The sequence below is a fragment of the Podarcis gaigeae genome (assembly GCF_964106915.1).
Source record: "Podarcis gaigeae genome assembly, chromosome: 11".
NCBI classification, from domain to species: Eukaryota; Metazoa; Chordata; class Lepidosauria; order Squamata; family Lacertidae; genus Podarcis; species Podarcis gaigeae.
The window spans coordinates 34105909-34131877 of record NC_139687.1 but is presented as its reverse complement, the minus strand read 5'-3'; the positions used below and the strand labels follow the sequence as shown (position 1 = coordinate 34131877).

Below are 25969 nucleotides of genomic sequence, written 5' to 3'. Positions count from 1 at the left end.
CTTCATTGGCTAGGCGTTGGGATGTAACAGATAGTTTTGTTGATTTTAGTGTTGCTGCTTTGTTCTGATTCCATTTTTAGATTTGATGCAGTGTTTTAACAATATTTTATTTGTTTTGATTGTGATGTTCTGTATTGCTAGCCACCCTGTGCTTCCATTGGGAGGAAGGCCAGAACAAAAACATAAGGAAATAAATAAAATGCTTCACATCTAACATAGTTGGGTTTGGTTTTGCTTTCTTACAGGGAATCCAATAAGATACTCTTACGGTGTAAATTTATTGAGAATTAACTTCTGCTGTGCCCATTGGGGATCACTCACTACTGTGTCTTACTTACATGTTCATCCTAGTAACTATTTTCAGCTGTGCAGTGATTGTGACAATTATAGAAGAGTCAGTGTCTGCCCTTGGCAGTTCAGTTTGATAACAGTTGGAAACAATGGGAGAGACATTCCCCTGTTATAGTACTAGTGGGGAGTGATCACTGGTAAGAGACAAAATTCTGCTAGCTGGAAGCATTCTGTTGTTTGTTGTTGTCATTTAACTGAATTTCAGAATTTAGAATTTTATGTAAAAGCTTCACCAGTCAGCAGTTTTTTCCCCCTTTGCAGTAATATATGAATGGAAGTTGAGAAAACTATGATACCGGCTGATGTGCCTCTTTATCTTTTTTCCTAATCAGTTTGCATTCAGCAGCTTCCTCTCCTGACTTATCATGATGAATGACTGTTGTTGCAACAAAATGTGCTGTAATTGTAGATCAGAATTATTTATGATGATTGCAGCTTTTCATTACGGATGCATTCTACTCAATGGCTCATCTCTCCCTAAGGACAGAATGTGTATGACTAAAGCCTAATTTAGACCCAGTAGAAATTCTGCTTAGAATTGGATCAACATACAGTAAATACTTTGGAACTAAAACTTTACTTTGGAAAATATGGGAGTGGGACATGAGAATGAGACAGGGACCATTGTATCAGAGATAGAAGTCATGTGTGAAGTAGTCTAGCTTGATGTCCCAATATTGGGCTAATTGCTCATAAATAGCTTTTCATAATGCTATGGAGAATGGCTCCTCTCCTGCTACAATTGAGGTATGAATACAACTTTGTATGAAAAATGATCCTGTCTCTTATGCTAGACACTTAAAGATTATCCACACACAGCTGCAACTGTTTTATATGGCAGAGAAAGGGTAAACATATTCCCAGTTGTAGAGAAATGATTTGATTTCAGAGTTTGACCCCCCCCCCCCCAGCACCTCTTTAAACTATCGGTCAATCCCCCTTTCCTGAAGTGTCATACAGTGAGGAAAAAGAGGAGGAAGACTAAGAGCTGCATTTATCCCTCACTGGTAATTGCAACAATTTTAAAAAATGGTTTTCTGGTACTTTACACAATTTTGCTTATACACTCAATAGCCAGGAACATAACCCTTGCATAAGATTACCTGTATTTGGCAAACATTTAAATCCTGCCTTTGTACAAATTTGGTTGTTTCCTTTTTCAAGGTGATTGTTGCTGAAGTTGCATTTTACTTGTGCAAAACAAAAGCCCTTGATTGCCATTTAACAGATGTGGAGATAGTAGTATGCAGATCTAGTCATCCCTCTAGATGCATTCATGAATATTTTCACTATTGTTTCACAAATATGTGCCATTATGTCACAAAAAACCCCAAAGGAGCCATTCTAAAATTGCTAGAAATGGGCTGTGGGATATGTAGGATGTTTCAAGTTTTTAATGTTTTACTTAGAAGGTTGAGAGAAGAAAAGAAAACTTCATCCTAGTAATAGTTCTGCAGTTCCTTGAAGAGTCTGTCAGGCTCAAAACTTGATGGGTGTTTTTGCATGGGTTTTTGTTTAACTTTCTCTCACACTTTTGGCATGGACCATATTGTCCCTGTCCCCCAGCCACATGGTTGTTCATACTCAGGGGCTTCCTGACAGAAAAAAGACTGTTGCAGCTTTTATGCTAAAAGTATATAGAAAGTTTGATCCATCTATCTCAATTGCTGTAAATCTAAATAATATTGTAGCACAATTTGTGTTTGTATAAAGTGTAGACAATATACATGATGCAAGTCCTAGTATAGATAAAAAACAAACTAAAATTCAGATAATACGATCTGAATATTTAGTTTCTCATAATATTTGTTGTACTGTATTTACAACAGATTGTAGTAGAAGCAAAAATGTTTTAAATGGCCCTTTTACAGTGGCATATTTATCCCATACATAATCCTCTATGGAGACTTATATTTTATTATTCTTGGGAAAGTGTTTAAAAAACATAGTGAGGTGAAAAAAATAGGTCACTTGATATTGGATGATGTTCTCTTGACCCGGTTTTTAAATATTGAGGATTACACCAGGCAAAGTGTATGCATGCTTCTTTTGTGTTAGATTACTAGAGCTATAGTAGCACAGCCATATGTGAAAATGATTTAAAGTGCAGATTAACCTTTCGAGGGTAGTATTTCATCTTTCCTCTGTCGTAGTATGTTTACATTTACTGGTTCATGTTAGTATATTATGTATCATGTTTTTCCAATCCCAATGTGATATATAGTTAGTATTTTTAGATGTATTTATGTTCTCCTTTAAATACCCATTCAAAAACTAGGAGAGGGGGGAATGTCTGAAGCCTTTTGACCCAGAGAATGGTCCTCCATTTGAATCATAACAGTCATAGCTTTTTGAAAAGGCCAGCTCAGGTGGAATTCTACCCATAAATGTAATGCCAGATCCTTCAATTTAGAGAGGGGTGTGTGTGTCCCGTATGTTGTATTGGCTCTCCTAATTTCTAGACTGGTACTAAGCTAGCCCCTGATTGCTGGTTTATACAGACAGATTAGTATAATCAGCTTGACATGGGAGCAAGAAGGAAGAAAAATTGAGAGGAGGGAAAGTGTTGGCATAAAAGAGTGCCAGAAATTCGAGGGGGGGGGAAGATAAAGAGGAAAACAGAGCAGCAGAGGTTTTAATAAAGCAGGGATGAAAACACACAGAGGAAAATGGTACATAGTTTTAAACAACAACAGAGCTTTGAATAGAGCAGGGATGGAGTAAATCTGAAGGGGAGGGGAAAGTGACAATTTTAAACATGACAGAGCTTTCAGTGGAGCGAGTAGGGGTGACTCTGGGGGTTGGGGAAATGAATGTTTAAAAACAAAGTTTGAGTGCCCCAATTAAGGAGTGGGGGAAAGTGTTAGCTGCTGCATTGTACCCATCTCTGCTATTTCTTCTTGTTAAAATTGGTTTGTTTTTAAAAACTCTTGAGTGTCTCTATATCCCTAAAGGGAAGAACAGGGTAAGGGGCGGGGGGGGGGAGACTGTTTTAAACTTCACCTTCTTCCATTCCCCAGCTGCTTCACGTGTGAGAAATAAAGGATGTGGAGCCCTCAGATACTCCATAATACTGTGCTACAGTATGTTTCACTTCTGGTATCATGTGTTGTCTTCAACATGATGTTCCAGATTCACTGTAGGAATTCAGAAGATGTGCATATATGGGTGTTTGCTTGTTAATAAAATATAACACTCACCAACCGAAAAACAAAAAAAAATTCCTTCCAGTAGCACCTTAAAGACCAACTAAGTCAGTTCTTGGTATGAGCTTTCGTGTGCATGCACACTTCTTCAGATACACTGAAACAGAAGTTTCCAGACCCTTCTATATAGTGAGAAGGTGGGGAGGGGTATTACTCAGAAGGGTGGTGGGAATGGGTGATTGGCTATCTGCCAATCACCCATTCCCACCACCCTTCTGAGTAATACCCCTCCCCACCTTCTCACTATATAGAAGGGTCTGGAAACTTCTGTTTCAGTGTATCTGAAGAAGTGTGCATGCACACGAAAGCTCATACCAAGAACTGACTTAGTTGGTCTTTAAGGTGCTACTGGAAGGAATTTTTTTTGTTTTGACTATGGCAGACCAACACGGCTACCTATCTGTAACTGGAACCAACCGAAAAGTTCTCTAACTAAACGAGATAACTGGCAGGATTGCTTTTCAGAGTCTGTTCATCTTAAAGATACAGTAACTTATATCATCATGGTATGTGCACACACAAAGGGAGCTGCAGAATAGGAGACAGGACATTGCATGGAAATAGGGGTGCTCTGTGTGCAAATGAGAGTTGAGAAAAGAGACTGAAGGTACAAATGGGTGTGCAAGGGACGTTGCAAAAAAACGAGAAGGTTGGAGGTATGGGATTGGTGTTAAAGATGAATGCAGGGCCATGAAAGAATCTGAAGAACTCCTCCAAACTGCCTGGAGGAGAAAGATGCAGTAGGCTACGTGTGTGTGTGTGTGTGTGTGCGCGCGCGCGCAAGCAAGGGGAGGGTGCACAAAAGGAGGAGGAGACATGGGGGTGAAGATGGAAATGGGTGCAAAGAGGGATTGCAGACTAGAAGAGAGAAGCGGCTTCAGAAATGGGGTTGGGAAAGTGAAATGCAAGCTTAATAGTTGCATGTTGTGTTAAGGGGAAGCTCTAGGGGTTTAATGTGGAGGGAATTGCAGCAGGGGTGTTAGCAGGCAGAGCGAGCAGTGGTACAGCCCCTAGTTAACTAATAAAGGATGTCTGTGCTGTGGCCAGTGGGGAATATAATTCCACAGAATAAGCAAAGGTTATTCTGGCTTAAATCTTTTCATTGTAAATTGTTTTCTGATGGTGTTGATGATCTTTTAAGAAACTTGCTGCTTTATGTAACTTTGCCTTCTACAGTGGTACCTCGGGTTAAGTACTTAAATCATTCTGGAGGTCCGTACTTAACCTGAAACTGTTCTTAACCTGAAGCACCACTTTAGCTAATGGGCCTCCTGCTGCTGCCACGCCGCTGGAGCACAATTTCTGTTCTCATCCTGAAGCAAAGTTCTTAACTTGAGGTACAATTTCTGGGTTAGCGGAGTCTGTAACCTGAAGCATATGTAACCTGAGGTACCACTGTATCTACCCAGCCCACTTAAGTGGGGTGATCCAGACAGAGATCCTGAAATTCTTATATTGCAGAGAACATTCAATCTGTAGTAAAATAATCATTTTTTAACAGTGAAATTAATTCTCGACTTGATGCGGTGTCTGAGGTTCTCCTATCAGAATCGAGTGTCTTTGGCCAAATAAAGCACCTTCTATGTAAGATGCCAGATGTTGAACGAGGACTCTGTAGTATTTATCACAAAAAGGTAAAATAAAAAAAAGTGAGCTACAAATGATTAATACTATTTTCTATTATATTAAAATATGGTTTGAAACTGGCATTTTTTCTTGAAATTTAGGTTTAAGATTCATACATTGAAAGGAAGGAGAAAATTTAAACCTACATTAGTAGAAAAATTAACACTGTAAATCTAGTCCCAGGGTCAAATATATACCTGAAATAAAATACCTGGTTACTAAGCATAATACTACCTGCAAGTTGTTGTTTTTTAAAAAGCCATTATTGAGACCCTCCGTTTTCCAGTAAAAAAGAAGAAGCTACAAACAAATCATTGTGGTGAAAGAGTACACAACATCTGTTTTCATTTAATTCAGGCAAGATGGCCCTGAAACACTGCATGGCAATTCACACTTCATTGCTTGAATAAGCTGGCTGACCCAAGGTTTTCATTACCTCCCCCCACCCCGCCGTGTTGCAGTATGTTTGAATTCCGCCATTAAGTGGAGGGTTAAATCAGTTTCAATATTAGCAGTGTCTTGAGAAAAGTATTTTGTTCATGTGATTAATACAAAATATGGATTTCCTTCAGTCTTTGCTGAGCAAGTTGCCTCATAGTAGGTAGTAGGCCTACAGTTTCAGGCTTTGCATTAAAATATAAATTAAAATAATATTATAAAATATTATTGACATTCTAATTTATACATTATTAAAACGACACCAATTTGACTGCATCCCATGTATGTAAGTTCCCTTCCCATTGTGATACCAGCAGCAAGTATAATCAGGGTGTGTATATTTTCAATGAATGTCCAAAATTGGGAAGAAACTAAGGAACATTAATTTTTAAAACATTAGCCTTGGAGTTACAATTGTTTCTAATTTCAGTGTTCCATTCAAGAGTTCTATCTGGTAGTCAGCACACTCTCTCAGTTGGAAACAGCAATCACAGCACTGGTTCCAGCTATACGTACTCAGGTTCAAGCACCTTTATTACAGAAGAGTCTTTTGGAAATTCCAGAATTGCTTTGTTCAACAAAAAAGTATATAAGCATGCTTAATGAAGCAGCAGCAAAGTAAGTAACAGTGCAGTCTTTCCATGTTTACTCAAAAATAAGCTGTACTAAATTCAATTGGGCTTATTTCCAGGTAAATAGGGTTAGGATTGCGGCCTAAATTGTTATATAAGCATGGTACAATAGTCTTATGTAATATTAACAAATGGCTCTAACAGAAGGTCTTGTAATCCTCTGTCCTGGCCATGCTACCTGGACACCACTACTACTACCCTGTTGCCCCATCATTTACCCTCAGGCAAAGGTCTTTGAGCCCACTGGTTTTGACAGTAGCCACCTAGCATAGACACTCAATGTGCAGTTAGTACGGAAAGTGAATATAGAATAAATCCTACTGAACTGAAAGATTGTTCAGTTTCTAAGCTGTCCATTCATTTTTAACCTTGAGCAGTTAGTTTCCTTGAGTGTTTCTTAGTAAGATTTCTTAATCTTCACCATAAGTTCCTGGGGCAGTGAACAATAGTTATACTAATTGGTTTCTTTTTATTATTACATTCTGTACATCAAACGCTATATATCCCAGTTTACAGCATTGCTTTGAAATGTCATAAAGTTACCGTACTTTGACTATAATCCCTGCAAGTGAAACAAAATTGTTTATTTCTTTAGTTTATTTACGCACTTAAAATATTGTTCTTAATCTGAAAGGTAATGGAGTTTGTGTGTTAGTATTACATATATTTGGTAACATATTATTCTTGTTACGAAATACTGTCCTTTTTTTGTTAGTATTAAGGAATGTGTGTACTTTGGGGGGGGTCTATCTTAACTGTTGGATTCTGTATACTTAGAAGTGGAGACAAAACCCAACTGTTCAAGGATCTTGAAGAATTTCCCTTAATAAGAAAGAGGAAGGATGAGATTCAGGAAGTTCACTCTCAGATCCAGTTACACCTTCAGGATATACGAAGAATCCTAAATTGTCCCTCTAAGGATTATGTTACAGTGTCAGGACAAGCAGTAAGTATATTAAATTGGGATATTACTGCTGCCTCCTTTCAGTCAGAAAGTACATTCCCCTCCAACAATGATATTGTCCAGTGATCTGACAAATCCAGCCAATCTCTGCCATATAGCTATTATCAACTTTCACAGATAATGGTTGAGAGAGTATTCTCCAAGAATCTTGTTGGCTTCTTCAAGAGGAATTCATCAGACCGATGTAAGAGTAGCATATAGATTACCAAATTAAAGCTTGCTTGAGCACAGATGATAATAAATTATAGTGCAACTGAATTGGTTAATTAGTGAACCCATACAATATAATAAAGGATTTGGAGACAATAAAAAGACAAAACAAGGGTAAGACTGCCAACCCATCTTCAAAAGTGAGAAAATGATCCTCTTACTCATCTTTAGGTAGGCAGGTTATATGCTGTCAGAATAAATAATGCTTCTGCAAGCTAAACAGCTTAGAAATGTTTTTCCCTGATGTTGTATTGATATGCTATATAAAAGAACTGAAGTGCATTTTTGTGAAAGATCATTTGGATTTCTTGCTAGTAGAAAGGTTAATCTTTACCGCTGTTTATGCTGCTTAAATGTTTTGAATGGAATGCAAATAGAAGGACAGCAGCTAAATAGTTGATACACAATCCTTTTCAGTCAGTTTGACAAAAGATGTGTGATTTGTATGATGACTACCAAATGCCAAATTATACATAACATTGAATTGCCATATCACTTTGCTACATTGATTTTCCTAGCCCCCATTTCTGAACCGGACACCTGTTTTCCAACCAATGGGCTGACTTGCAACCAATAGAGCTGCATTAACTCCAAATCATTTTTCCTGCTACTGTCATTCTAATCCGAGATATTAGATACAGTCATATATAAAGAGATTATCTTCTGTTGATAAAGCTTTTTTTTCAAGGGTAAACAAAGAACAAGTGAGATAGATATAAGCTCAGCCTCTGGCTTTTGCATTGAGAATCATTTTTAAAAGTAGGTAACACTTGATACCCACTTTGCTGCCCTGGGCTCCTTTGGAAGAAGGGTGGGATATAAATCCAATAAATAAATAAACACACACACACACTTTTAGCTGTACAATCTGACATTATAACAGAGAAGTTAAACTGTAATGTAAGTAGTAACAAGAGGTAGCATGGGAAGAAACTTGACGGATATTTTACATAACAATTTGTTGGGCCATCTATTCATGGCTGCAATAATCTCAGTGGCAAGATTTTGGTATTTTGCTGTAAAATATTAGGACTGTGAAATGTTGTAGTTCAAACAAGAGGGTTTGTACAACTTATTTTTTCTTTATGTGAATGCATTATATGTTTGTATCTCGCTTTTCCTCCCAGGAGCCCATAGATTGTGAATTGATGAAGGGTGGGATAGTATGGAATAAATGATAACAATGATAACAATAATAGTAATGCAGAGATATTTTAGTTTCAGATTGAAGTCAAGAACTCACTTTTATCTTCTGTACCATATGATTGGATTAAAGTTAGCAGGTATGTAAAGATAATGTAATTTGCAATATGATTACCATTAGTTTTATTTACGTTAATGATGAAGATGATTTGCATGAAAGCACCTTGAAATTCTGAATGGTGGGGTTGGATGAATGTTAAGTACACCTTTGCAAACTATAAATCAGTATCTAATATTCTTAGGTACAGTAATCAGTCTTGGCATCAGCACATGGCAAAGGGGGCATTTCCAGGTTTCTACACATGCCAGTACAGCCCCACCAGGGATGTTGCTTTACCTGGTCCTATGGACACAGAGGTCCCCAGCAACGGCCAGTCACCACTTCAAGTTGACTTCTTGGTTTGCCTGACGGTGGTCACTGTGAGTCAGCCTCATTCCTGCTTGCCTGCTGGCTTATTGGTGGCAGCAGCCCATTGCAGGATCACCACCATCAGGAAAATCTCTTCTTGGCCCAGTAAGCACTGCATCACAGGGATGTGGTGAGACAGTTGCCAGCCTCCTGCCATGCTCGCTTTGCAGGCTTGTGGACCAGTCAGCACTATAGTGGAGTATTGCCATGAGGAAGGGTTAAGATGCAGGAGCCCTGGGGAGTCTGTTAAGGACCGCTCAAAAGCTGTAGTCAGGCCTAACAGTAATGTATCTGTAGGTGCAGAAATTCCATGTATGTCTGCAGTACTTTACTCAGTCACATAATGTAGTCAGATTCCTTACTAAATTCAGGGCTATTTTCCCATCAAAAGAATCTGACATATATTTGGACAGCTGTGTTCTCATCTTATTTAATACGTTTTTCTACTTTCATGGAGCTTCCATTTATAATTTGTGGATGTTCATAATGTAACATAAAGTTTGAGGTAGATAAACTGATTTCCTTCTTCCTTTTATTTTTTATACTGAGAATGCAGTCCTGTCATCTGTTACGTGCAGGTACATCCCATAGACTACAGTGTGACTTTGCTCACACTAATTCACAGTGAGGAATTAAAATCTTTTATTACTACTTAAATATTTTCCCTTTAAAAATAGTATGTACATCTCATAACAAGTTAAACGTCGTAAGCCGAAATGGATCTGCTGTTAAAGCAAAAGATAAATATTATAACATACATGATATCTAGTCTTCCGGCTGGTAATTTAATATAGGACTGCATTAAAGCCTGAGGTATTTCACCCAGTCAAACCATCCTCTGGAATTATATTCTTGAAATGTTATGCTAGATCACAAGGGCTTTGTTTACTAATTGTCATTGGACTTCTTTGCTGAATCAGGGTTACCAAAGAAGGGAGGGAATATGTATTTTACACAGTAAGCAGTAGAAGCCTATTTCTGAATAAATTTGATTTCTCTAAAGGTCTCTTAGCATAGAATTGATTATTTTGATTTTAAAAAATAAAATTGAATCTAGGAGCATGTGCTCATATCAAAAGCTCATCAAAATGATAAGAGTACCAATCAAGAAACTATCATGAAAAACAAAAGATTCTTGATCCATGTGCTACATGCATTGGGCAATCTTCCCGTTTTGTTTCAGTGTCTTGTGTTTGCTGGTTTTGTGTTTCAGAAGCATATATGTAAGTGTAAGCAGATATAAAGAACTCTTTCAGAAGGAGCCTGGTGAATTGTCTGGGAACACCAAATGCTGTAATATTAGTGAAGATAAACAAGTGTAGTCTGGATGAGAAACTGCTGCCCATGTAAGAGCAGGCTATACATGTCACAATCAAAGAATGGGGGCAGGCAGGGAGCTGCCTCAGGTTCATAACATGCCACCAATGTGAATATCTGCATTGAGTATATTGAAGGCCTGGGTGCCTTGTCACAAGAAATAGGAAATCACTGTCAGTTAGATTTCAGTGCTGTAGAAAGACAGGTCAGTTGGTTAGAGTGTGGTGCTGATAAGATCAAGGTTGCAGGTCCGATTCCCGTATGGGACAGCTATATATTCCTGCATTGCAGGGGGTTGGACTAGATGATCCTCAGGGTCTCTTCCAACTCTAGAATTCTATTCTAAGATTCTATGTTGTGTGTTCTGTTACATGTCAACTTTCAAGGACACAGATTGGAGCATTTTTTCTGGGGGGGGGATGAGTAGGAACTCTCCCCCCCCCAATTCAAAATATAATACATAAAAACAGTTTTTAGTGGTAGCATAATTATTATTTTTCTCAAATAACGCTGCAACTTGGATTAGAGTGTCGGTGGAAATAAAAGTAAATGCAAGCTATCTAGATTGCAGCGAGAGACACTGTCTTTGGCCTAAAAACAGGTAGATAAAGGTTTGAGTTGTTAGTTTAGAAATACCTGAGATGTCTGAAAGGCCTCACTAAACATTACATATAGATCTGTGCAACTGACCTGGGACAGCTGCTCCTTTTTCATTTTGTTTTTGAAAGAGCAGTTTTGAAAAAGCAACAAGAAATAGAGAAATAGTTGAAGAATGATTATCCTTTCTCTTTTAGGAAGTATTGAAACATATGTAGCACTTACTTTCTTAGCAAAACTAAGCTTGTTTAACTGCTTTCACAACATAATATGTATATTTTATAGTTTATTTAGAATATGAGATTGTAGTATTTGTACAATTAAGAGGCCCTAAAATTACTGAGTCACACTTCAGGGAAAGCCTTCTGAAGCAAAACTGCTCTCAATAGTTGCCTAAATATCAAGAGACTAGGCAGTTGTCTATCTAGATTCAGGTGATAACTGATTCCAGAGGACTGGTGCTGGAACAGTAAAAGCCCAGTTTCTAATACATGCTAAATGCACCTCTGGGGAGCATATGGTACTCTCAGCAGTGCCCAATGTGAGGGCCCAAGGCAACATTTACTTGGGCTTACACAACAGAACTTGGAATTACTTCCATGTACAAATGGGAAGATGGGGGGGGGGGGTTACTGTTTTTTCAAGGACTTAGAAAACGATAACCACCCAACTGAAAACTTGAAAATTTTGGTATCACTGAAAAAGCTCTAATCAAATATTTGGTGATTCTAAATATTGTAGAATGAATTAAATCCTTTTAAGTTACAGATAGGTAGCCGTGTTGGTCTGCCATAGTCAAAACAAAAAAAAAAATCCTTCCAGTAGCACCTTAAAGACCAACTAAGTCAGTTCTTGGTATGAGCTTTCGTGTGCATGCACACTTCTTCAGATGTGTATCTGAAGAGGTGTGCATGCACACGAAAGCTCATACCAAGAACTGACTTAGTTGGTCTTTAAGGTGCTACTGGAAGGAATTTTTTTTGTTAAATCCTTTTAAGAAGCTCTTATGTAAGAGATTCTACATATGGCTAAACCAGGTAGGTAAACAAGATGGACCAATGCTACATCTTTGTCTAGCATCTCTCTCCATGCAGCCTTCAAAACCCATTCCTCTTCATTTCTTTTTATCCTGCTTTCCTGAAAACTGTTAATGTAACATTACAGTGCTGTGTAGATTTAGTTGCCGGTACATTGTGTTCACAATAGGTAATTGTGACTGCTTCTCACGTTGCATTTTGACTATAAGAAGGGAACCTCCATTAAGTAAAAGTGTGTTTTTTGTTGTTTGATGCACAATGGTATGTTTACTGCAAGTAAAGTATTTGAGCAGATATGAGCAGCAGCTGCTTTGTCAAGAACATTTCCACTTCAGATAGTATGGATCACTCTCTCTTTCTTTACCTCTGTGCAGAAAAATTTTAATTTGTGTACTGGTCCTAAAAAAAGGAACTGGTCTGATTTTTGCATATTGCTACATAACTGATTGCTTAGTAACCTTGATTTCCTATTTGGTTTTCTCTTATAGCACAAAAGCAGTCAGCCGCTTCCACACTCCTTTTATTGTAGAAAATTACAGGCATTTGAATCAGCTACGTGAGCAGCTAGTCCTTGACTGCAGTGCTGAATGGCTACGCTTTTTAGAGTGAGTTTACAAATTCAGTTTTTTCTATTGAAATAAGATTATAAAGTAAGTTACAAAATATAACTATAAAGCTTACAATTTGTATTATTATTATTATTATTATTATTATTATTATTATTATTATTATTGAAGCGTCTGGTGTGTAGTTTGCCTTGCTTATAGGCTTACCTGAACTTCGAAAGGTGGCTATATTTAAAATAGAGGCAGTACTTTAGAACTGCCACGACCCATTTGAGTACTTCTATCACATTTTACAGTTTTTATAAAGTAAGTAAAGGGTAGCCTAATTGGTCATAGGAACACCAGAAGCTGCCTTATAAGTCAGACCAGGCTTCCTCAACCTCGGCCTTCCTGATGTTTTTGGCCTACAACTCCCATGATCCCTAGCTAGCAGGACCAGTGGTCAGGGATGATGGGAATTGTAGTCTCAAAACATCTGGAGGGCTGAGGTTGAGGAAGCCTGAGTCAGACCATTGGTTCATCTAGCCTAGCATTTTCTACATTGACTGACATCACCCCTCTAGAATTTCAGGTAGATGATGGAGTTTGAACCTGGAAACTTCTGTATATGTGAGCTACAGCCCTTCTTGAGATGATCCACCTGAAATAGATGCTACTGTGTATCTAGTTACAGCAGTGAACTCTAGTAACCTAAGATAATCAACAGAATTACACCAAAATAGGACTGTCCCTAAGGAGTGCAGGATCCAGAGCAGATTACACTATGTGTACCCCTTCCTGTTCTTCCTGTCTCTGCTGTCGTTCCTCTTCATTGTAGTGGGGGATCTCTTCCTCTCCCCAGCTTACTTTTTGCTGGTAATGGAGAGGGTTTGCCACTACTTTAGCAGACGTGATCTTCCCCTTACCTCCTTACATTTTTTTCTCTTGTTGCTGCTGTTGCAGTGGCAGTGCTGGCAAAGCCCTCCACCTCCCCCCTTCCTGCCTTTCTCTAGAAAGGGCAGAGGTAGAAAGCCTTGCCAGGCAGATTGGGGGGGGGGGCAGTGGCGCTGTTGGCCATGTGCACTAACTGTGAGGCTCAGAGCAGTTGTCCCTCTTTGCCTCCTGACGAACAACACAATAGCACAATAGCAAAGTCAAAAGAACTTCCAGCTTAAGAATGTGACATTTCTCTAGCAAAAGACATTTAGAATGTCATTAGGAAATTAATTATAGTGACAGACTGTCCACCACTTTCCACCAATGGCACTGTTGTACCCAGACAACTTCTACAACAGTTGAAGAAAAACAGCAGCTACTATGCCTCAGGACCATCACTCATGTATTGCTGGCAACACTTAACATATTCTTCCCCCCTAATGGCAGAGAGGAGCTGCCAGAAGAGCTGGGTAACACAGCTCTACCTTAGCACAGAGAGCTGCAGATCAATATGAGGTAGGTTCTGCTCTTGAACAAAATCTGCAATGGTACAAAGTCCGTTAGAGAAGAAAGCATGAGGCACTGGTGTGGTGGGGTGGTGCCATTCCAACAGCCGTGTTGCTCCTGCTTACCTGGATTGGGCAGGGTGTGTGTGTCAAGGCTCCAGCTAAGCCAGGGCTGTGTGGGTGCACTGGCAAGAGTGCAGGATTGGCTCCACTGGTGCACCCACACAGCCCTGACTTAGCCACTGCTTTGCCAGCTATTCCTACTCCTGCTTTCTTGCCTAACAAATATAAAGTTTAGGCAATCTTTAGTATGTAAGTCTGCAGGCAGGGCCTGTTGTCCCTTTTAGTTTGTGTATAGCGTCTACCATCAATCACTTGGCTTGACATGCTACAAAAGAAGAATGTGTCACCTGATATCACTAATGTCTTGCAGTAGTAATTCATAAGAGGAGGGCAAATACTTATTTTAATGCGATAAATTCTTCATCTTTTGGCAGTCCTCATTGCACTGTTAATATACCCTTTCCACATGGTCTAATTTAATTTTGTTTGTCCTTTAAAGAATAGTCCCAACCAGGGTGTTTTCTCTCTTTGTTTCTGCCTGTGTGTGAGTGAGACAGAGACAGAAATACAGACAGACAGACAGACACACACACAGAGAGAGAGAGAGAGAGAGAGAGAGAGAGAGAGAGAGAGAAAACGAGAGAGAGAGAGAGAGAGAGCTCTTCTTGGTACAGAGTACCAGCACCTTTTTTTCTGCCCATGGCAGCCATTTTTTGCTGACACCCACTGCACATATATGAGTACCAGCATCTCTTTTTTATTTTCAGTTTTACCCCAAAAAAGTGCTGGTCCAAACCTTTATATAGGAACTTTATATAGCAAGATTTTAAAAGACTATCCTGTGCTGCCACTTAGTTCAACATTTTATTCATATTAATATTTTATTCACGTCTTTCTCTCCCCCCCCATTTACCTCTGTATAGTGATTTTAACGACCATTACTACACAATATCTAAAGCTGTGGGTCACCTAGCAACTGTGGACTGTATATTTTCCCTGGCTGAGGTTGCCAAACAAGGAGACTACTGCAGGTAATCACTGTCTAAACAATGGTAGAATATTACGGTTAGCTTTGTTGATTTTTTTTACTAGACTACAAAAACGAGTACTGTCAAACGTATGTTTGTTATATTTGAGGACACATAGTGATGCTTCAAAAGATTAGACAGTGTAGTTTCTGGGTAGGATGGATTGATTTACATTTCCTGTAGATTGTGGCCTGATTGATTCAGTTTCAGAAAAGCAAGAGTCTGGTTTCAGATGCCTCACCCCAAACTCCCATCTAACACGCTGTAACATAATTTTCTTTTCAGACCTGTCATAAAAGATGGAAGGTCAGAGATAATGATAAAAAATGGGAAGCACCCTGTGATTGATGTGTTATTGGGAGAGCAAGAGCAGTATGTTCCAAATGATACACATTTATCAGTAAGTATGGTATAGGGAATCAAAATATATCATGACACCATGTTTTTGGTGTGGATTAGCCCCCTAACTCCCCCCCTCCCGTAGACTAAAAAGACACTGAACATGGTTTCTTGATTTCATACTGTGCTTGGACTTTCAAAAAGGTTTTGACTGGGTACTAAGTACGGTAAGCTTGGAATAAGAGGAGGGGTCCTTCTGTGGGCCAGGAATTGGTTAAGTAGCAGGAAGCAGAGATTAGGAATAAGTGGGCTACAGGCATCTCCCTGTTTATGCAGGGGTTATGTTCTGAGACACCACATGTGTTGGTGAAATCATGTAGAATTGAAACCTATTGAAAAAGCAAATAGGGGATAGCTCAGTGTGTGGCAGCTATTTCATGCTAGGGATCATTGGGAAAGGAATTGAAAATACAGTAAAACTGCTGATATCAAAATGCCATTATACAAATCTATGATGTGGCTGCATTTGGAATACTGTGCACAGTTCTCTAGACCATTTACAGTGTGAGAAACTGGAAGTAGCCTGCAGTGACGTGAGAGACAAATGGTATCATTCCCCTACAGTGAGAATCCAACTTAGCATGGAACTTAACCCTTCCTGGGTGGAGGAGAGGAGGAAGTCATTTTTGTCTCAGGTGACAGCTGAGGTGTGGGTCATGCCTGATATTTTTATGTCATATGTATGTCTCTCCCAGTTTGCTACCTTTTGACATTGATTGCCAAAAGACCTATTGGTACTACATTATTATGATTGAACAGCTGGTTTTGTGTGGAGTGTCTTTATGTCTTTAATATGTATCTGGGAAGTGTGGAATGGGGATGCCAGGGGTAGCTTGACCACAGTTGTTTATGCATTAAAACCTCAAGGTTGGATTACTGCAGTGTGCTCTGGGTGGGTCTACCCTTGACATTGGTCCAGAGGTTGCAGTCCTGGAACTGTTAAATTACCTGCTTCTGAAAAGTATTTTAATGATAGTTTCCCTTTCTCCAGGAAGACGGTCAAAGGGTAATGATAATTACTGGACCTAACATGGGTGGAAAGAGCTCTTACATAAAGCAGGTTGCATTGATCACAGTCATGGCACAAATTGGTTCCTATGTACCAGCTGAGGAAGCAAGAATTGGTATTGTGACTGGTATATTTACCAGGTGAGATGTCAAAGCTTCATGTTTTAAAGATAAGTAATCTTGTAAATTATAATTTCACTTCATAAGACATTTCTTTTAAAATATCATTTGTGTGTGCTGATTGGCTCAGTGTATAGCTTCGTTCTTGAAATGAAGAGCAAGTGTCTAGCTCTCAAGGTCACTGGAAAAGTTTGGAAATATGAAGATGGGTTATGCTAAAAGGCTCAGATTCCACATTGGTCTGTGTATCCTCTACCTACCTAGTGAACACATTTATTTACTTATCATGTCTCCTCCTTTTCATGGCCACATGTTTCTGTCTCCCATTTACATATCATTTCATCTGTTTTGTGGGATGGTCCTATTTCCTGTGAGAGTTACCTTGTGGTAGCTGGAAACTGTCACCAAAGGTTCCTAATGACCCAGTTCAACACTCAGTTAGATCTTTGAGCCATTTTTAACTCCCCAATCAGGAATGGATTTGTGATTATGTGGAAAATCAGCTTGCAGCCAACTTAATTCATTGTTTGAAAGTAATTTAACAGTAACTGCTAAAGTGATGTCCTTGACACAACTGCCCACCTCATCAGATTCCAGGATGTTTTAATTACATGACATTTCTGTCTGTAATGATCTTAAGGAGTATGCAGGTTCTCTCATGACCAGTGTGCTAAGCAATTCAGACCTGCTTACATAATTCCCTGCTGCATGATGCAGCAATTTGCTTTGAAACTAGGATTTCCTTAAATGCTGTTTGTTTTCAGAGTTTCAGTTTATGAAGTTGCTCATGATTATCGCTGAAAATTCATATTAGTAATTTAGGGTTATAGCAAGTAATCATTTCCCCCCTTTGTGCTTTGATGTGTCCGTTGAGTGTATTTTCTTGTACAGGCTATCTAATCTAAATGTAGAAGTCAATTAAACAATGCTGCCCCTGTTGCACATCATCTAATGGGATCAAAAACATTCTGGCAGCAGTGATATACCTCTTTTGTAACTTTAATAAAAACAAAGCATATTTTTATGTCTGATAGGTGCAGACAAAAAATCTGAAAGATATGTTTGGTTTTTTAAATTGTCTGTTGAATTTAAAGTTTGATAATTGTACAAAATGCTTTATTCTCTGGAATGTGATTTAGTTGGCTCAGGAGTTATTGAATTGTTTCCAGATAGAATTTGCTCTGTGCAGATGAGTCTCTTATCAACACTTGAAATAAGTAATTAAATTGGATCTCTGCACAATTTGCAATGTGCAACTGTATTGCTGCATGTGTAAGAGTGGGGAGAGATGAAAAATTATAATAATTTGGGTGACATGGGACCTCATCTGCTACATGTATTACTAATAATTGACTAGAGACCTGGAAGAACAACGATAATCCGGGAAAACATACAATATTTTGGAGTAAATTAATACTAGAAAATACCTTTTTTTACTTCTTTGGAATTACCAGTAACTAAAATAAAAACTATGAAGTATTAACAAATTGGTTGTCGTTGAGTAGCATACTAACTGAAGACATGCCTGGAATTTGCTGGGGATTGACTTCCAGTGCCTTGTGGTGGTGGCAAATTGGTTTTGTCTTAGCAGCAGTGAACTAACACATACATCATTCCTGAAGTACCTTTCGCAGCAAAGTTATTTTCAAGTGCCCAATATTTTTTTTAATGCTTTTAAACACAGAGCAAGTAATAAGAGTATATTAGTGATGAGGATTAAATGTATTTATTCTAAGTAATATTGTACCTTGGTGCTATATACAATAGATGCCAAAAGCAAGTTCATTTCTTATCTAATGGTTTTTGTGTATCATTTGGACCACTTATCACTGTTGGACCAGAGTAGAATTGTTATTTATCATGGACAAAAGAGATTTGTTTTTACAGCTGCTCCTGAAAATAGCTAAAAGATAAAGGCCACTTCTGCTAAGGAAGTCCTGGGAAAAAACTTTCCATGAATGTAATTAGTTTAACAAATGGTTAGGGTGCAACACATGCGGCAGTATACATCTGCATTGTTGTCTAGATGTTCATGTAGTTTCCAGTGAAGTATCAAGCATAACTAAATATTTTAAACCTTCAGTACGAAAACTTTGTCAAAACATATCCTGGCTCAAAAAAGTATTTATTTAACAAAATTTATATGATTGTAAGAAAACATCCAGGCAGTTTGCAAAAATATAAAACAAAATATTAAAATTAATTGCAGGAAGAGAACATAAATCTTGTTTTCTTGCAATAAATATTTGAAGACCATGGGATGATATTCAACTAGGTTTTACTCAGAGTAGACCCATTGAAATTAATAAACACTTTTATATTTTGGAGTTTTTTCTTGTGTACTTCAGTAACCAGATAATATTCTTATGTACAGCAAAATTACATAATAGAAGTTCAGATGATTTTTACTCATTCTTTATGCATTTTTTATTTTAAAAACTCAATAGTGTGTGCTTCCTGGTTTTCTAATTTGTATTATTTTCTAATAATACTGAACAATTTTGTTTTATTTTGCAGAATGGGTGCCACAGACAACATATTCAAAGGTCAAAGCACATTTATGGAAGAACTGACAGAAACAGCTGATATAATTACTAAAGCAACTTCCAATTCACTAGTAATTTTGGATGAACTGGGGAGAGGAACTAGCACACATGATGGAATTGCAATTGCTTATGCTACCCTGGAATACTTTATTAGAGATGTAAGTGCATTATCTGTCCCTTTGAATGATCTAAGTCAGAGCTTTTCAAACTGTGAGTTGTGACACGTTAGTGTGAAGTGCGAACGCTCCCCATGATCCCCAGGGGCTGGAAAGGGGTTAGTTTAACCTCTGGTTTGCTAGTAAAGCTGAATTACTGTGTTGTGAAATGATGCATGTCTAAAAAGTGTTTCACCAACATTAAAAGTTTAGAAGACTTTAAGTTGTGAAAATGAGTTGTCCCCAGATGATTATCTCAGTGCACCTTCCCTAGAAACAGATTCCGTGGAGCTGGTCCAGGATACAGTTATCAGCAGTAACAAAAGCCACAGAGCGATTGAGAAGGAGCAGGGTTCACACCTTGTCCCATTCTTGATACAGACCATCTGTCAAGAAAACTAAGGCTGATTCAGTCAAATGACTAGGACTGAACCCAGTTGCCTCTTCCCCTCCCTCACCTTCTCTAAATAGGAAGTATGCATATTTTAAAGCCTTAATATATTTTATTTCTCTAGGTTGGTTCATTGACACTGTTTGTCACCCATTATCCTCCAGTGTGTGAATTAGAAAGGGCCTACCTGAGACAAGTTGGGAATTACCATATGGCTTTTCTGGTGAATGAAGATGATCGTGAACAAGAAAGGGGTATGATATCAAATTTAGATACATACACATATACATGAATATACATTTCACATATCACACCTTTCTTCTAAGGAGCTCAAGGTGGCATACTTCTTACCTTTTTATCCTCACCACAACCATGTGGGGTTGGTTAAGCTGTGAAAGGTCACCCAGCGAATGTGACTAAAACGATTGAAAAGCTAGCGCAGTGTGGTGGTTGACTTGAAGTAAGATTTCCAGGTTTTTGAGATGAATAAAATACAAACCATATTGAACTCAATTATGACATCTTCATACAAATGTATGTTTTTGTTTTTTGTTTTCCTAGGATCTGAAGGTGAAGAAAATCCTGAATTTGTCACTTTCCTTTATCAAATAACAAGGGAAGTTGCCACAAAGAGTTATGGGCTAAACGTTGCTAAACTAGCAGATGTTCCTGATGAAATTCTTAAAAAGGCAGCTCACAAATCAAAAGAACTAGAGAGATTAGAGAATATGAAAAGGTTAGAGAATGGATTGATTGACATCTTAGTAATAAAACTTTCACATATATCATCTGGGAGAGCCTTTCTGAGCAGCCATAAAAAGTAGATTTAAAAGATTTTCAAGAGGTGCCTAAATGCTTAATTACATTAACGTCATTACAACCTACAGTCTGAGTAGCTAAACGTGAATTCTATTAATGAAAAAAACTTCTTTAGGGAACTGTATGTTTTTCTTTAACAATTGTGATGACTGCTCATTAATGGCCTGATGTAGCAAAAATGACCTGATACAACCAAAACCAGTCATGGCATGGCTCAGGGTCCATACTAGCCATGTCAACAGAGTGCTAAAGTCATTTCTTCAACCCTTTAGCACATGTCTTAAACAGCTATAGGGGTGTAATATGGAAGTCTCGCTTTAAACATAACATTTATATTTTGGATTGAGGATTCAGAAATGTAAGTGAAATACTTCTGGGACTGAGGACTCTTCCAGATGGGCTCCTGTTCATTAAACAGTGATGTGGTATCACCTCCCTGTAAATGTTTGCAAACAATCAGGGTGTGTGCTCCTAAAAGACTTCTAAAAAGTAATGAAAAATAAATTACTAGTGCATCTTTAAAAAAGTTCCCAACAAGTACTGTTCATTACTGCTTTAAAGGGCTAGGGCAAGACAGAACTGTTAAACACATGCTTCATTCCTTTCATACATTTGAAACACTATTTAAATTTGGTCAATGCTTTCTTGACACCCTAAATAACTTGATAGCTTTGGTAATAATTCACTATAAAAAAAAGATTAAACTGTTTACCATTTGCAAACTTGAAAGGGGAAGAAATTTTAGAATCACAATTTTTATGGCCCTAATGCAGGGGTTGCCAGTTGGGTGCTTATGGGCACATATGTGCTCCCACAAATGGCCTTCCTGATTGGCTACATGGCCCCCTCTTTTTGCTGAAATTAGACTTAAAAGAAGCATTGTTTCTGGCCAGTAGAATGGGTTGCAGTGTGTGCTTGGTTGTGGGCCAACAGCAATTCAGTTTGCAGATGTGTCCCTGCATCCAAAAATATTGGCGTCTCTTGCCCTAATGTTTTCAAAAATTTGCTTTTGTCTTCTGAATAACCCCAGGGTTATTGTAGGAATTAGATATTAATTCTAGTATCTTCTGTGTGAAAATTCACACAATAGTAGGAAGTGAGGATAAAATAAATATTTCTCCAGTGTGTGGGATTCCACATTGGCACACATGTACGGGACAGGCTGGATTATGCTTTCATTTTAGTAATAATACTTTCTGCAGTAAAAAATATAGATATGTGTTTTTAACATAGTTTTCATTTCAGTTAAAGTATTCTAGTGGATTCCCCCCATGTTCTTTTCTTTCCACACCACCATTGTGACATCAAATGTAAACGCATTCATAATACTTTGTCTAGTTAGAAAAATCAGCCTTGCCTTTCTTCATCTAATTCTTCTTTACTGAGATATTTAAATACTAATGAACTGAACATTTAATGAACTTCTAACACTGAACTTGGTGTTTGTTTGCTTTTAGAAAAAGGCTGATGACCTTTGTTAAAATATGGAATACTACCGATTCTGGAGAACTGCAAAAATGGAAAAGTATGTGCGAAACAGATAATGATTTCAGCCAACTTTAAAGATTCCTTAAAACCTGCCAATAGAAAATGGAAATAGCATAGAAGATTTAAATTAATTTATCATACAAAGCTATATATTCACGCAGTGAAATTTCAAATCATAGGTGTGTATCTGATGAATGGGTGGTTCACATGGACATTTTTTTCATTTCATTCATGCAAACTGTCTCCAGTGATGTAGTTATGTGGAGTAGCATACTATGTGCCAGATAAGTAGAAGACATCAGAGAAACAGAGAAACAGACAGGTAACCACATAGTACCTGTATGTTTCTTTCCCATAGGATAAAAAAGTCTGGCGGGAATTTAGTTTTGGAACCTGCACGTGAGTAGGTGGATTATTAGGCATCATTCTCCCAATGCTGTGGCCAGATTCAGTTTGGGAGGTGCCTGTAGTTGCTTTTCACTTTAAAATGAAATAACAAAAAAAGCATGGGACATCACTTCATGGGTCTCCTGCCACATTACCTAGAGATGTAAACTAGCATAGCTACTGCAGCCGTTAAAATCGCTACAGAATGAACCATTTACATGGTGCCTTCTTGACATAATCATGGGCACATAACACGGGCAAAATCATGTAAAGAAAAATCTAGCCAAAATGGGCCCATGTGAAATGGTTCATTGATTTAAATGCAGTTGATATTTTGTAAGCTCCACTTGTTTTTTCAAACTGCTGTCTGGTGGGTTTTTCCACTGAAGTGCAAGTATTTTGTTAAATTTGCCCATATTATGTTTCCCAAACTTTATCAACATTATCTCCAAACTGTACTTTATTTAAAATACTGAAAAATGCTTTTTATAGTTTGATGATGTTAACTAATTTCAGATGGAAAACATGAAAATCATGTTTATAAATTACAGGAAAACACATTTGTATTAAATAAAATGATGATTTTAAAAGGATACATTGATTTCTATTAATGTTACAATGACTGAACAGTATGATTTAGCAGATGTTTACTATCAATTCAGTAATACAGAATAATATTTCATGATGCTTATTTTTTTAATGATGTGAGTAGTTTCTTGCTGACATTTGTCCTGATGCATTCCCACAGAATATACTGAAAATATTCAATGTATGTGCATCTCTCTTTATGCTCTTGAAATGCCCATGAAATCTTGATAAAAATAGTATTGCTACTACTGCAGATGCATTTGCAAGCCCAAACAAAACAAGTACAAGTCAGTTTGTCAAGCACTCAGTAAGAATAAATGATCTAACTAACTACTGTATTTGTTAACTTCCATTAAGTATACAAAATGAAAATGTACACACAGTCGAAAATGCTATAATTCTTTCTGCTTGAAGCTCTTTGATGCTGGTATTGATAAAGCTTAACACTTATTGATGGCATATGATGTTTTGTATGGAGGATATTAGTTTAACATCCTTGGTTATATAGTTTCAGAATTAATGAATTGGCTCCAAAGAATCATTAGTGATTCTTCTGTACATGGAAATCTCTGGCAGTGGCTCTGATTTTGACTTCTGATGCTTTCTCTCTGCTGCAATTAAAAAAAAAGGAATCAGAAATTTGGGGAGACTCATCAGAATGCTTCCCATTGCTGCATTAGTTGCTGCAGCTAGGCAGAGAAACTTTGAGGAGTATGCCTAAAGTGTTTGGATGCACCAAAGGCTCTCTTTAGATCATAGGAGCCAACTCCAAGGGGCCGAGGGGTCTTTGGCCCTCCCAATAAAATATTTGAGGGGCTGCCCCCCACATTGGTGAACATTGTCATTCAAATGGTGTGCATGCACTGTGTTATGTGATCACTTATGTGGGGCGGGGCTTACCTCCCCCCCCATATTTTATTCAAGTTGGCACCCCTTCTTCAGATACTAGGCTTCATGTAATACCGTATTTTTCGCCCTATAGGACACACTTTTTCCCCTCCAAAAATGAAGGGGAAATCTGTGTGCGTCCTATGGGGCGAATGCAGGCTTTCGCTGAAGCTTGGAGAGCGAGAGGGGTCGGTGCGCAATGACCCCTCTCGCTCTCCAGGCTTCAGGAAGCTATCAGCAAGCCTGGGGAGCCCGCGGATAGCAGCCTGCTGCATGGGGTGCGCTGAAGCAGAGTGCCCTGTGCTTCGGGCAGAAATCCGCAGCCTAGGAAACCCTGCGGGAGTTGATATTATTTGATATTATTTGCATGTTTATCCAAAACACATACTGCATCCCTGCACAAAGCATCATTTGCAGTTTTCTAAAGGTGGGTGAAAGTTTTGGAGGGGAGCCCACATCTCAGCACACATGCTCAAAGTGACATGGCTCCTGCTTTCCCACTCAGTTCTTCCTTAACCTCTACAGCTTCAGGACGAACTTTTGCCAATTTTCATTGAGAGAGCATTTCTTTTTCCTTTATTCCTACAGTGTTCTTCTTTTGTATATTTGTGTTTTGTTGCAGTCCAGTCTGTGCTGGTGGGCATCTTCCCAGCTTCTAAATGTGGCACAACAGACACCTTGGTCATTTAAACTTCGAGGTAGTTTCCAAAATGCTTGCCTTAGTTGAAGGTATGACTATTAAACCCTGAAGGTACCACATGAAGTGTAAAGCATGCACAGCAAACAAGGTCAAAATGTGACCTGCTTTGGTATCCAGTTACAACCTTCCTGTTACCTGTTGTTCTCCAGACCACTGGGAATCATAGGACCAGCTTTATTCCATGCACTAAATTACTGGTTGTTTCGAAGTCGGTGCCCACTTCTCCCGGTACCCACTCATCAGTATCTAGCTACCAATCCTTGGTATCCAGCCAATTCCTGCTCCATATCTGTGTAGTCATCACTTGGCTTAGTAATTACCATTAATTACTTGTCAGGTTTTGCTATGTTACTTTAAAATTAGAATAGGGAGGAAAATCCTCCCAAGGCAGCATTAAAAACTAAGCATGCAATACAAGGTCTTGCTTGGTGTTCAAACACAAAATTAAATTAAAAAGAATTAATATGTGCATCTGAAAATTTTCCATCAGCAGGAACTTCATCTATACATCTTTAGTGGCAAGTCCCAATCTTTGCAGCAGGTATTGTAGTTCGTTATGGGTCTCTACTGGAAGTGACCAAGGCAACATATGTTGCTGCTGTCGTCTATTTTAAGGTAAGTCTGGGCACTTTTAGTTCTGCTTCTAAATAGATAATTACTGGCAGCCATTTACACTTGGATTACATGGAAAACAATAGTTTGGAATGTGTGGAGGTACATAAACACCATGAGCCATTTTCCAAATTGCCGCTGGCCATCCTGCAGCACCTACCGGTATTTCATGAAGTCTGGTTGCCCCTTCTTGGACGGGCGGCTTTGCAGGTGGGCCCTCGGGCTTCCTCTGTGACCTGGCCTACTGCAGGCTGGATCATCCTCTTGCTGCCAAATTGGTCAATGGCAGGAGGAATTAGAGGTGTTTCCCTGGGCATGGGACCAACTGACCAATGGTAGCACTTGGCCCCGCATCCAGAGCAGGGATAAATTCCTGGCCTGCTGGGCCCTTTGTCCTCTCTCCACTCTGGTTCTGAAACATGCTACCTAAATTCACAAATGTCTTAAGTTTAGGGGTGTTTCAATGATTTCAATTATAATACAATATTTTTGTGTTATACAGGTGACTCCCCACTTACAAGGGGGTTATGATCTGGACACCCCCCCCCCCCACATAAGCAAAATGTATGTAAGTAGGGAGCCTGCAGCAATACAGCTTCCCACCCAGTACAGCTGTTCAGCGGGATAGTGCAGTGGCAGGGAGCACTCCTGCATGCCATTTTTTTGAAAAGCCTTTTAAACCTTTCTTCCTGGATTTTTGGCTGACCAATGTCCTCTTTGGACTCTGGGGAGGGTCTCCTTGTGAGCCACGAGAACTTTCCAGCCCTCTGCTATTTCAGGTTTGAATTGAATTATTTTTT

At 38.6% G+C, this 25969-nt stretch overlaps 1 protein-coding gene across 5 annotated transcripts in view; it reads left to right on the top strand.

Annotated features, from left to right (window-relative positions):
• Nucleotides 1-22974, top strand: part of MSH3 (mutS homolog 3) — a gene marked incomplete at its 5' end in the record, with an annotated part of 51640 nt that extends 28666 nt beyond the window's left edge. For 4 of the 5 annotated variants that reach the window (XM_083703127.1, XM_083703126.1, XM_083703125.1 and 1 more), the window contains 12 exons: nucleotides 5059-5191; nucleotides 6052-6239; nucleotides 7031-7199; nucleotides 8646-8710; nucleotides 12479-12595; nucleotides 14964-15071; nucleotides 15354-15468; nucleotides 16459-16616; nucleotides 19113-19299; nucleotides 19812-19941; nucleotides 20249-20423; nucleotides 21964-22974. In XM_083703127.1, the coding sequence (XP_083559253.1) occupies nucleotides 5059-5191; nucleotides 6052-6239; nucleotides 7031-7199; nucleotides 8646-8710; nucleotides 12479-12595; nucleotides 14964-15071; nucleotides 15354-15468; nucleotides 16459-16616; nucleotides 19113-19299; nucleotides 19812-19941; nucleotides 20249-20423; nucleotides 21964-22069 (1651 nt within the window). In that variant the 3' untranslated portion in view covers nucleotides 22070-22974. Of the gene's footprint in view, nucleotides 1-5058; nucleotides 5192-6051; nucleotides 6240-7030; nucleotides 7200-8645; nucleotides 8711-12478; nucleotides 12596-14963; nucleotides 15072-15353; nucleotides 15469-16458; nucleotides 16617-19112; nucleotides 19300-19811; nucleotides 19942-20248; nucleotides 20424-21963 lie in introns of those variants that run through there. The other variant, XR_014556281.1, reaches the window with a different exon arrangement.
• Between the last annotated feature and the right edge of the window lie 2995 nt (nucleotides 22975-25969).